Source organism: Coregonus clupeaformis, chromosome 19, assembly GCF_020615455.1.
Source record: "Coregonus clupeaformis isolate EN_2021a chromosome 19, ASM2061545v1, whole genome shotgun sequence".
NCBI lineage: Eukaryota > Metazoa > Chordata > Actinopteri > Salmoniformes > Salmonidae > Coregonus > Coregonus clupeaformis.
The window spans coordinates 46,674,536-46,688,375 of NC_059210.1; the positions used below are offsets into that span (position 1 = coordinate 46,674,536).

The 13,840-nt window shown below is 42.8% G+C and overlaps 1 protein-coding gene across 1 annotated transcript in view; it reads right to left on the reverse strand.

The window, feature by feature from the left end:
- The window catches only part of wwox (WW domain containing oxidoreductase), a 226,984-nt gene that overhangs the window by 204,568 nt on the left and 8,576 nt on the right, over positions 1 to 13,840 (reverse strand). The window contains exon 5 of the mRNA XM_041837941.2: positions 4,365 to 4,471. Within this exon, the coding sequence (XP_041693875.1) occupies positions 4,365 to 4,471 (107 nt within the window). The remainder of the gene's footprint in view (positions 1 to 4,364; positions 4,472 to 13,840) is intronic.

Consider the following 13,840-nt stretch of genomic DNA (forward strand, 5'->3'; position numbering starts at 1 on the left):
GATTATTTGGCGATCTCTAGTGCAGGTATTTGTTTTAAAACCGTTATGAAATGTGATAAATGTTTGTTATCCCCTATCTCCAGTGACAATGACATAGCACGTCACATTTAATTTCTAGGGTGGATTATCTCTTTAAAGAAATGTAGCACCTATTTCTCAATGCCAGAAACGCTATAATAGTAACTTAGAGTACCCAAAGAAAATATTCCAAAAAATACACACTCTTAAATCAATTGTTATAATATTGTAATATTGCTCTACAAGTTGAGTTTGATGTTTTCTCCAAATCAGCACTAACTTCAGAAACAATCCCACAACACCCTGCGGTCAGGATCACAAACTTATTTTGTACTTATATTTGTATATTGGTTTTTGCGGAGTGGTTTTCATATAAGCCATTTTGGGTTTCCAACCTCACCTGCACACTGTTTTTAACAGCTTTTTATCTGTACCGTTTTGTCTTTCACTTGTTTTCTTTGGTGCGAATAAATAAAACCTAAAACCTATTAAATAACCTTGTAAAAAGTGGGATAAATTTGTAAGAATAAAGCGGGCGAATTGGGTGTCTACTCGTCAATATTCAGCAAGAAGTTGCTGTCCCTACCATCAACGTGGTTTCTAAAGCATTTCAACAGACTGCAGCACCAGTAGAGACTGAGCATTATCAAGGCTTCAGTGAGCATGGAAGTGAACCAGGTAAGTGAAAGAGCTAGCTTGCTACCTCTATGCTAATGTTAGCTAGCAATAGAGCTACCGCATTTAGCTCACGTCTTCCATCTAAATAACACTGATCAAACTAACCAAATGTAAACATATCACAGCCAATAATCTCTGTAACTGTTTTAAAATCACCATTGGCCTCATAGTAAAATTCCTGAGCGGTTTCCTTCCTCTCCGACAACTGAGTTAGGAAGGACGCCTGTATCTTTGTAGTGACTGGGTGTATTGATACACCATCTAAAGTGTAATTAATAACTTCAGCATGCTCAAAGGGATATTCAATGTCAGTTTTTTTGTGTGTTTTTTTACCCATCTACCAATAGGTGCCCTTCTTTGCGAGGCATAGGAAAACCTCCCTGGTCTTTGTGGTTGAATCTGTGTTTGAAATTCACTGCTCGGTAGTCATTAAAAAATCATGTTAAACACTATTATTGCACAGTGAGTCCATGCAACTTATTTGACTTGTTAAGTCAATTTTTACTCCTGAACTTATTTAGGCTTGCCCTAACAAATGGGTTGAATACTTATTGGCTCAAGAGATTTCAGCTTTTCATTTTGTATTAATTTGTAAAAATTGTGAAAAACATAATTCCACTTTGATATTATGGGTATTGTGTGTAGGCCAGTGACAAAATAATCTCAATTTAATCCATTTTCAATTCAGGCTTTAACACAACAAAATGTGGAAAAAGTCAAGGAGTGTGAATACTTTCTGAAGGCACTGTATCTTCGAGATGCCCTAGCCCATAGCAGATGTCAGAAAACAATTCTGCTGGAATTCCGAGGAGCCCTCCACACACACAGTTTTTGCCGCAGTCGTAAGTGACCTCCATCGCGGCCAAACCTACTCTTTCGCATAGGCTTGTACTATCTATAGTATGACAGCACCAGCAGTTAGCTACCAACAGCTGGCAGACATGAAAACTGAGGATGAATCAAAAACATTGTAGGTACTCCACAATACTAACCTAATTGACAGAGTGAAAAGAAGGAATCCTGTAGAGAACAAATATATTCCAAAACATGCATCCTATTTGCAACAAGGCACTAATGTAATACTGCAAAAAATGTGGCAAAGTAATTCACTTTTATTCTGAATACAAAGTGTTATGTTTGGGGCAAATCCAAATCAACACATTAATGAGTACCACTCCTCATATTTGCAAACAAGTGGTGGCTGCATCATGTTATGGGTATGCTTGTAATCATTAAGGACAATCAAGTTGTGGAAAGCTCTTAGAGACTTACCCAGAAGGACTCACAGTTGTAATCGCTGCCAAAGGTGCTTCTACAAACTATTGATTCAGGGGTGTGAATACTTATGTAAATTAGATATTTCTGTATTTCATTTTTTTTTTTTATCTAAAAATTCTAAAAACATGTTTTCACTTTGTCATAATGGGGTATTGTGTTGAATTCAGGCTGTAACACAACAAAATGTGGAATAAGTCAAGGGGTATGAATACTTTCTGAAGGCACTGTATTCCCTACACTGGACTGAAGGCAGATTTTAGGAACGGAATATGGAATATGTTGGGCCTGTGCATTGTGGGGGCTGCACATTGCGGTAATTCAATCTGTGGCTCCGGGGGAGTTTTCTAAACGGCCTGTTGAGTGCAGGCTACACTGAAATGCGACGCTCCGGCCATGGATCCGATCGCGGATCTGGTGGCATTTCTGAGACTCCCCGGAGCCAGGCTGGATTTTGGATTTTGCTTAATGGGACAGTGTTTTTGTTTTTTTGTCTTTGGATCAATGTTGTCACAGTTGATTCTTGTTGAAGAGGCAGCAGCTAACGTTAGCTTGATATAGCTAGTTCTCTTCCTCCGTTTCTGAATGAATTTGTGGCAAAAAAAATTATATCTGGCAAAATAAGTTAGATAGATTTTGTTTGTGTACTGCCATATGTCGATAACATTGCTAAGTTTGTCACTGGTATGGGCTAGTAAATATCCTAAACCTAGCCAGCTAGACAGTGATAGCCGCAAGCTAAAACCGGGGAGAGAGGGTGGAGAGAATTCACTTTCTGTTTAATTTGCTGCTCGTTCGCTAACTCAAATACCTTTTTTTCCACATGTAATTGATGAAATTAGATTTTTATTCTATTGTGTCAATATGTTGTGAATATTGTAGAAAAATCTCACAGCCGTTTCCATACAAAAAATGAAGTGCCACTTGAACACCAGCTTAGCATGTACACTAGGCTACAGGCAATGCGTTCCTCCACAGTGTAGTCATAGAAATGACGATCTTGCGTTCGGTAGTTTCCGGTAATCTTCGTGGTTTTTATATGTGGGGAGCATAAATTGTACAATTGTAAACTAACAAATAATTTTTCAAGTAAGAAAAAGTTCATATACAGCACCTACACAAATATCTGATATGGTCCATTATCTGCTACCTGGACTTTTACAACAAATTCATTTAAGAAAAAACTGTTTGTTCATTTAGAGATCTGGGTTGAGTTTAAAACTGCAGGTCTGTTATCATTCACATCCTGCTATCTATCAGTCTTTATCTCTCTCCACTCAGCACTCCCTCTCTTCTCAGTTTCTCCCACTACGCTCTCTCTCATTCCCTCTCTTACTCTGTCTATCTCACTTTCTGCAATGAGTTCTCTCTATCTCCCTCCCCTCTCTCCCTCCCCTCTCTCCCTGTAATCAACCCAGTACTAATGGCTTATTCTTTCTGCTCCAGCAGCCACATCCCACTTGTTTATTTTCCCCCATTCGTAAATCTGGGGGCACTAAAATATTACCGTTATAATCTCAGGTAATTATCACACTCTCTCTCTCCATTCCTCCCTCTCTCTCAATTAATTCCTCCCTCTCTCCTTCCCTCTCTTACCCTCACCTCTATATGAAACAGCCATCCCATTGCAGAGTTCTCTGTAAGTCTCACTGATGTGGGATTCAAGTGTTTCCAGTTTGTGTGTACAGTATAGGTTAAAGACATGCTCCGGAACTTTGGCAACTACTAAGTATTTTTAAACCTCCCACTTTGGGCTGGATATGTCAATACATAGTTCATACATGCATAATCTATGAGCAGAATTACTCTTTTACCTCAACTAGCCACTAAATCCCTAGTTTGAAAGCAACTATTTTTCTGGAAAAACTGGGCTGCGCCATTTTCCCTACATTCCCACCCGTGGGCCAGCCCCCTACCAATTCGAGTTCAACCAATGAGCTTCAGCCCCTTGCCATATGAGTGACAGCTAGGAAGAGGCATATCATGCACACACAGCAGAGCAAGAGAGAAATGACGAGGTGCATATATCTGCACCAGTGGAGGCTGGTGGGAGGAGCTATAGGAGGGCGGACTCATTGTAATGGCTGGAATGGAATAAATGGAACGGAGTCAAACATTTGGTTTCCATATGTTTGATGTGTTTGATACCGTTCCATGTATTCCATTGCAGCCATTACAATGAACCCCTCATCCTATAGCTCCTCCTCCCACCAGCCTCCATTGATTTGCACATATGAGACATAATAATTTTCAGGGCCACTTTTGGCTCAGGAGCGTTACTTTCAGAACTACTGGCTAAAAAGTATACAAAATTACCAAAGAATCTATTTAATAAAGCTCCAGCAGTGTGTACTGTCTGTGTAGGTTAATAAAGCTCCAGCAGTGTGACTCACCCACTCCTGCTGTATGAGGCGGACAGCCTTGATGGCCTTGGAGAGATTCCTACAGGCCAGGATCACATGGGCCCCATGCAGGGCAAACGACTTGGCTGTCTCAAAACCTACACACAGAGAGGGGGAGAGAGACAGGGATGGGGAGAGAGGGGGAGAGAGACAGGGATGGGGAGAGAGAGAGAGAGAGAGAGAGAGAGAGAGAGAGAGAGAGAGAGAGAGAGAGAGAGAGAGAGAGAGAGAGAGAGAGGGCATGGAAGAGGGGAGCAACAGAGGGGGTGGAGGGAGAGAAGATAGAGACAGAGAGAGGAGGGAGACAGAAAGAGTAATGCTTTAAAGATGAGTTATTTTGGGAGATAATTTGGAGATACTCAGGGCAGTTGACTGTGAAGGGGAAGAAGATGAGTTAGAATCCATATCTATGTTTCATATAATTTCTATCACTGAGGAGGAAGCCAAAGGGTCTACTAGGGGAAGTTAATCATGTCTCTGTGAAGTGATGAAACTGATTGAATTAATGTGGTTCAAGACCTTACCCGCTAGTCTCTGATACAGTTATAGGAAACTAACCACAAGCCATTTTAGAAGGTATCACTATTCACTGACTCTACTGAGAGAAACATGGAGATTCATATTGGTTGGAGTGATAAAGCGGTACCAGTTATGCTAGCAATAATAATAATGATGTTGATGATTAGGTTAACTATTGAAGTTGTAGAGAAGACAACTAGAAAATCTGAACCATTTGACTGACTTGAGAAAAACCTCCATATAAAACCTTGGTGTGATATTCTAGCACTTCAAAGACTGACTGATAAGGACATTTATTACATTAAAAGAGTGGTTCTGATAGGAACTGGATTTATCAGTACAAGACTACTTCACGATTCCATCCAAATCATGTAGTCACGATAAAATGGACCAAAAAAACAGATAGAGACGGAAGTTCATTTCCAAATTGCCAGTCTATGTGGGTCATTTCAACCCAGAGGTAGAATTCATTTACGAGATTAACTTTTCCTTAAATCATATTTTTATTTCCTGTTAAGATTGACCAACTTTCCCATCCGTGGACGTTGATATTAACAGCGTGCTATAAACCATTCAGTATCCACTCAGTGGTACACTATTTCCTTTGACGCTCATTTATACATCTTTAATCAACAGAAACAGACAGACACACACGGCGCACACGCACACACAGACAGACGTAGAGTGGTGAGTGACAGGCAGGTAGGGCAGGTTTATGAACACTAAGTGGTTGTGGCAGAGAGGAGCTGAGAGAAGGAGAGGCAGACAGCCAGTATCACAGCCAGCGTGGATTAAAACCAACCGGTAATTAGATTAGGTCTTAATCTGATTTTCATTAAGTGGAGAACTAGGAGGCCTAATTGTGAGTGGAGCGTTAAAGAGTAATATCTATTAAAACTGTAATTTGGTGTGGGATTGGAAGGTCTCGCTGACAACTGAAGCATGGAATTAAATCATATGACACCTTATTAGGTGTAATGGAAAGAGCGCTGCCACGCGTCCCCTCACAGGGAAAGGACAGGAAAATAATAACAAAATGAAAGAAGAGTGTTGCACCTTGACTCTGAAAAAATTATAAATAAACACTTTTCCAAATGTGTTTAACAGGCATCATCTTACATACCAACTATCACAGAGCCTTGACAGAAACATAAGCATTTTCTCGCTCTCTCAGACTAGTTTTATAGTTGTTCAAATACCCCTACCAGTTCAAATACACTAACTATATTATCACGTAAAATGTGAATGTTTCTCAAACAAAACATCTGATTTAGTCTACGTTATACAATGAACCGGATAGCAACAAACCCAAGGTTCTACTCAAACTTACAAATTATAAACAGCAATCAGAACAGGAGGGCAGACATGCCTGTTACAGCTTAAACAATGATTATTCCATCCTCTCTAAATTGGACAAGAACACTGGCAGCTGGGTAAACAATGCCACCCCACACTCACTTTTTGTGTGTACCAAGCATGAAAGTGAAATTAATCGACACCAGTGTTTTCCATAATGGAGTACAAATTAGAATATGGCAGCAACAACAACATGGGCGACAGAGCCGTGTTTTCTTCATGACAAATAACAAGGGCATGACATTAATTGTGAAATAACGAGAGTGGCGTTGGTTTACAAAGACTCCCCACCCTCAAGCCTGTGTTTCCTGTACGGGAGGTGGTGTGGAGATTAGTTCCTGGTCAGGTGAACAACAAGGGGAGGTTATTTAGCATTCCACCCAGACTGTAGAACATGACAGGAGGTCAGGCTGGGGTGTGTTCTACTCAGGGATAAAGAGAGGCCTACTCAACAGCAAGCGTTTAGATTAAGGAAACACACACACCACACTCATAGGGCTGGTTTCCTGGACCCAGATTAAGACTACTTCAGGATTAAAAAGCATTCTCAATGGAGAATCTGCATTAAAAGTGCTTATAATCCATACTAGACCACTAGCAAATGAGGTCCAGAGAGTTACAGCAATTTTGCTCACTTCGAAGGTTCACAGCATCCATAATTAAAATACTTTATTATTGTACAATCAGAGAGAAATCTCTATAAAGCAGTGGATGGATGTTCTGCATGGTACATTAGGATCCTGGCCATCCTGATATCCCCAATAATGAGTGTGATTTAGTGATTTCACGCTCTGTTTGTCCTGCGAGGCCCAACGCCCCTTTCCGTATTTCCTCCATACACAGGTGTATTGGCTCAGTCTAATGAGATCCTTACCAGTAAACCTGTTTATTTAGGAAATGGAAAAGCATTTTACTACAATGAGCTGTGTTGATTTGGGCAAATAGAGCTAAAATCAGATCATTATAACCCACAACGGTAAACATGTTTATTTGGCAAACAGATAACCTCCCTTCCGACTCTACCGTTATGCTTGTTTACACTGAGCTGCACTGAAGTCGGAAGCACTGGTGGACTTACCATTAGGCAGAAGAGGCAATTGCCTCAGGCCTCACACCAGAGGGGCCTCATGAGCTGGGCATAAAAAAAAAATATATATATATATATATATATATATATATTTGAAAATAAATCTCCGCTTGAGGTCTCCTCATGCACCGCTTGAAACAAAAAAATAAATAAAAAAATCTCCATCAAAATCTGTCTGTCTAAAATAGAGATATAATATTTTTGCATGGCTGCATCTCAATCTACCGCATCCGCTGATGTCGGCGGTGGAAGGTGGCCGAGCTACAGCAGTATTTGTCAGACCATGAGACATCCCAAAAATATGTCTTCTCACGAAAACATCTGTAGCGTCCGAACAGTTTGGGCTACAAAATAATATGACCCCTCTATGGAAAGATGAGACTTACGAACAATGGTGTTCTCCGTTTCTCTCTATGACCCCCACAAGTGTCACTAGACTCATCTGAAGGTACCGGGACGAGAAATGAATGGAAGTGAATAGGGCATTTCCACATTAAAAGGTATACGGGTAATTCCACGATAAATTATTATAAAAAGAATTATGAGCTTTCTTATATCTCTCACATATAGGACAAACACTTCAAAACATACTTCCTTTTGATTAAATCTTTGACTATCTGTTTTTCTATGGGCTAATAGCGATAAGGCCAAATTCAATGTTTCATCAAATATATATATATATTGTTATACCTAAAATTCCAAATCAAATAGCTAAATTATCCTTGGTATGACCATCTTAAAACAATTCCATATGTTAGCTTAGTAGAAACCCGGCCCCGGACCCTTAGACTAGGGGCAGGCACAGACAGATAGAGCTCTACCTGTGGAGAGCACATGCCCCTTTCCTCTTCCAGTGTCCAAAGTGCCCTAAAATGGGGTTTTATACATTCTTTGTCATTGTTGTTCGGAATTCACTGCCCACAAGTTGTCATCAAGTTCACCACCCCCACCCCCACTCCCAACCCGTCCGTTGGTTGGTTGCGCCTGTTGATCTGCCCTGTACGGCGCTCACGCGCGCCCGGTATCCAAACATGTATGGCTTGAGAGATGCGCTCACCAGTCGAGTGTGTGTAGCTAGCTACCGAGTTAAAATATCCACAGTACTGCCACAGCAGCATAACATTTGATTAACACTTGATAACACATGATTTAGCCTACATCATCATCAATATTCGGTCTGGTTGGCTGATACGCGCAGCAGCGAGAGGCAGAAAGCCAGAGGTAAATCAAATCAAATCAATCACAATCAGTAAAAGAAATCGAGATAGCAGATTTACATCAATCATTAACATCAATGATCAGCTGATCGCCCACCCTCTTTTCCCTATGTCAATCATTTCTTTAGGAGGCACTCTAACTAGCTTCCTCACAATTTATGATGATGATGAGTGTGTTGTTGCAGAAATAAATAGGCCTATGCTCAAAAATGTAAACATTATCTCTACAGAGGCATTTGGTTATGAATTCCGAGATATTAATTATGAAAGTATTTTATTATTTCAAGCAGGGGGTGGCCTTTTTTCATTTTGAGCACCTGCAGAAAGGTCTGTGCACGGCCCTGACTAGGGGGATACAATACGCATTTCTTTGGTAAAAGTACAGGTGCTGCTGATAATACTGCCATCGTCGTCCAGGCAGAGGACATTTGTAGCCCATGTGTATGTGTAGTCCATGTACTGTGTCTGATGCTGTCTGGACAAAATGATTATGGCATGTCATACTCTTTTTGTCCAGACAGCATCAGATACATGGGCTACATACAGTAAGACATAGGGGCACTGTTTTGCTCGCTCTGATGCTTTCTCCGGTGAGATAGTTTCAGCCAAGTCTGCCCTTGGTCAGAATGGCAATCATGGTTACATTAAGACACCATGAAGCCGGAGCAAGATATGGGTCAGAAAACGTACCTCAATGCAAGGACGGGATATGCCACTGTACTTCAAATTTTACCTTTATCCAAAACTAGCAGTATCTCAAGCTTCTCGATGGAGCAGTGTGGATAAAGGTCAAATTTGGAAAACAGTGGCAAATCCTATCCCTGCATTGAGGTACATTTTCCAACCCATATCTCACGCCGGCTCCACGGTATCTTAATATAACCATGATTGTTTTCCGACCCCAGCGCAGTGTAAACAAGCGTAATGGTATGGTCGTTATCTTCTGGTAAATACCCTCCAACTATCTCGCGCTCACACTCTCAATCTCTCACTCTATAGAGAACTTCCACCTGATTTAATGAACACACAGCTCTCCCCAATGCCTAACTATTCTCACTGCAGTACCTCCTGTGTGTCTCAACGATGAATACACCTGTTCCTGCTCTATAATATTTTAAGCCCCAAAAAACAGGAGCCTACTCCACGCCTGCAATGAGGAGCACTTTAATTCTCCTCCATTCCAACTGCAGCCCTTCCATTAGTTCCAGGGAGGTGGTGTCACCACAAAAGTGGGATGTATGGTTTGTAATTACAGCCCAGGGGTGAGTTGTTCCACCTGAGAGGCCTGGAGTGGTTCTATTACCCCTGGCCTGGCCCCTCTTAACCCCCACCTGGCCCACACAATCTCCTGTCCCCTTTCCCCTGTCCCCTTTCCCACTGTCCCCTTTCCCACTGTCCCCTTTCCACTGTCCCCTTTCCCCCTGTCCCCTTTCCCCTGTCCCCTTTCCCACTGTCCCCTTTCCCACTGTCCCCTTTCCCCCTGTCCCCTTTCCCACTGTCCCCTTTCCCCCTGTCCCCTTTCCCCCCTGTCCCCTTTCCCCACCTGACCCACTTTCCCCCTGTCCCCTTTCCCCCTGTCCCCTTTCCCCCCTGTCCCCTTTCCCCCTGTCCCCTTTCCCACTGTCCCCTTTCCCACTGTCCCCTTTCCCCCTGTCCCCTTTCCCACTGTCCCCTTTCCCCCTGTCCCCTTTCCCCCTGTCCCCTTTCCCACTGACCCCTTTCCCCCTGTCCCCTTTCCCCCTGTCCCCTTTCCCCCTGTCCCCTTTCCCCCTGTCCCCTTTCCCACTGTCCCCTTTCCCACTGTCCCCTTTCCCACTGTCCCCTTTCCCCTGTCCCCTTTCCCCTGTCCCCTTTCCCCCTGTCCCTTTCCCACTGTCCCCTTTCCCTTTCCCACTGTCCCCTTTCCCTGTCCCCTTTCCCCTGTCCCCTTTCCCCTGTCCCCTTTCCCCCTGTCCCCTTTCCCCCTGTCCCCTTTCCCCTGTCCCCTTTCCCCTGTCCCCTTTCCCCTGTCCCCTTTCCCACTGTCCCCTTTCCCCTGTCCCCTTTCCCACTGTCCCCTTTCCCACTGTCCCCTTTCCCCTGTCCCCTTTCCCACTGTCCCCTTTCCCCCTGTCCCCTTTCCCCTGTCCCCTTTCCCACTGTCCCCTTTCCCACTGTCCCCTTTCCCCTGTCCCCTTTCCCACTGTCCCCTTTCCCACTGTCCCCTTTCCCACTGTCCCCTTTCCCACTGTCCCCTGCCTCACGCTCCACACTGCCTTCCCTCTCCCTCTCTCTCTTACACACACACTGGTCACCTCAGCCTTTACGTTACGTTTACACAAACACGCACACGCACACACACACACACACACACTTCATCATGGCCTCCAATAACAATGGCCACTCCTGTACCTATGGTAACAGGTTACACACACACACACACATATATCACTGGAGGAGGGCTATTTTCATCACTGTCATCCAAATCCACCCTCCCCTTCACGTAGCTTTATCTCCTCATCATCCCCAGACTGTAAACCCGATGAGTCTATAAACTACTTCACTACACACAATAACCCAGTCGCCTTTCATCCGATTCCACTGAGGGGCTTTAAGCACATATATGTATTCCATCCTCTCTCTCTAACCATTCCAGTTAAATTATATTAGAGCTGTAATCATTATCGAACCCTCTTGGCCTACGATGCAATTCCCTGGTATGTTACACCAGTTTGGGACAGCATTGTGAATTTGATCCAAGGTTAATAAAGTTGAATAATTTGACTAACCAACCATAACTGGTTCTCATTACGTAGCCAATAAACATCTTCCTCAGAGAGGACATGAAATTCCTGTTGTAAAACCCTTCCATTTCCTCAGTTAGAATAACACCAGCCACGTCCAAGGAGACAGGGGACTTTACACAAGAGATTGAGACAGGGGACTTTACACAAGAGATTGTCCCACAGTGAAGATGTACACATACACACTCAAGCATGTTTGCACACATACAGTGTATACACAGAGACACACAAGCCCGTTGCGCTGCATGCCACCCTCTCCAGGAGCATCTTCTTATCCTCTACTTCCTCCCAGTCAGTCCCAGTATGAATAATGAATCCCCTCCTTACCAGGCGGTGGGCTTAACACATGGCTGGGCCGCTCTGTAAGGGCTCCTTATTCACAAACACCAGTGGTGCAGTAAATACCAGGGCTTTGCTGCTAATTTAATGGCAGTTATGTTTAACAAATCTGCCTCAATCTAATGATCACTCACAAAGCCTGGCTATGGGCTTAATCTGCACACTGAGCCTCCCTCCTCTCCCCTCCCTCTCTCTCTCTCCGCGACTGGCTGCATCTTTTTAGTGATCTGTCCTTCCAGAGAGAGGAGAGAGCAGGCCTAGCTCATAATCCACACAACACAACACAGGGATCAACACAAACACTGAACAATGACACTGTTTCATGAATAACAAATAACATTCAAAGACCTAAAACACCAAGGGAATGATGTTTAGAGATAGAGATAGGATGATCATATTATACATATTTCAGTCCCTCTTGTTATTCACTAGCTGTCCCTCCTCCCAACTCCTCTCTGCTTCTTACTGTGACATTGATCCTCCACCAGCACAACAACACCATGTGGGATTCAAAGCATGCATTAGAGACAGGAGCATCCCCAGGTCTCTCTCTCTCTCACATACACACACACACGCTGGACTGGGGATTGGGGAAAGCTGTTTAGGTACAATTCTCTGCATGTTTAGATAAACCAGCAATCTAAAAATGTCCTCTATAAAGTCTTGCAATTTATCTCAAATAGAAATCAAACCATAAATCATGCACACAAAAAGCTATGTCGTCCCAGTGAAATGAAATGTTCTTGAAATCAACTTGATAGAAAATAATAAGAATCCTTTTACAGATGTCTTATTTGTGGAGCCAGTCCTGATGGATATGAATGGGTTGTTGTCTCTACATGCATGTAGTCCTGCTGTAGTGAGACAGAGGGTCGCTAGGTCCATAACTAACCATAACTCACCATACGTCATATTATCAAGTTAATAACATGACACCTCAGAGACCTACACCCCTCCACTGAACACACACAGGCTCTACAGAGTATCTAGTGTACACAGGTAACACTGTATATGGATGTAGATATTCAGTACAAATATATGCTTTGCCTCATTCACATGTTCTATTCTCAGTATTGAATATATGGCAGAAAAAGAACCTTTCACGGTGTAGATATTGGATGAGAATAGCCTAAACAGGACATGTTCACAGGTGTGAACATGCAGAGGACAAAGTGTTGACAGTATGAAGAACTAAAAATACAAAGATACTGACGGGCTATCAAGTTTTTAACAGACAGAACCACACACCTCCCCTGGACCATGCAGCACCACTACAAGTATTGCTAACAATATTCTAATGAAGTTAAATAAGTTGTCCTTTGATGCGCCCAGTGACGGTAGCCCTTTAAGGACAAACAGTACAGTGAACCCTTGGCCAGTAAATGTACAGTAACTGTGTAGAGTTATTAGTTGGTTGAATGAAGGCTAGAACAGGAGCTATTAATGGGGATGGATGGTGGGCCTGAGGCAGGGTCACAGTCCCTACAGGATCAATTGTACACACATACAGGTGGACCTGAGGGCTAGAGGAGACTACCTTTACACACACACACAGACACACAGAGAGAGAGAGAGAGAGAGAGAGAGAGAGAGAGAGAGAGAGAGAGAGAGAGAGAGAGAGAGAGAGAGAGAGAGAGAGAGAGAGAGAGAGAGAGAGAGAGAGAGAGAGAGAGAGAGAGAGAGAGAGAGAGAGAGAGAGAGAGAGAGTTTCCACAAAATTAGGTGGAAACTGAGCTGCACTTCCTAACCTCCTGCCAAATGTATGACCATATTAGAGACACATATTTCCCTCAGATTACACAGACCCACAACGAATTCGAAAACAAATCCAATTTTGATAAACACCCATATCTATTGGGTGAAATACCACAGTGTGCCATCACAGCAGCAAGATTTGTGACCTGTTGCCAAAAGAAAAGAGCAACCAATGAAGAACAAACACCATTGTAAATACAACCCATATTTATATTTATTTCTTTTCCCTTTTGTACTTGAACTATTTGCACATCGTTACAACACTGTATATAGACAAATGTCTTTATTATTTTGGAACTTTTGTGAGTGTAATGTTTACTGTTCATTTTTGTATTGTTTATTTCACTTTTGTTTATTTTCTATTTCACTTGCTTTGGCAATGGAAACATAAGTATCCTATACCAATAAAGC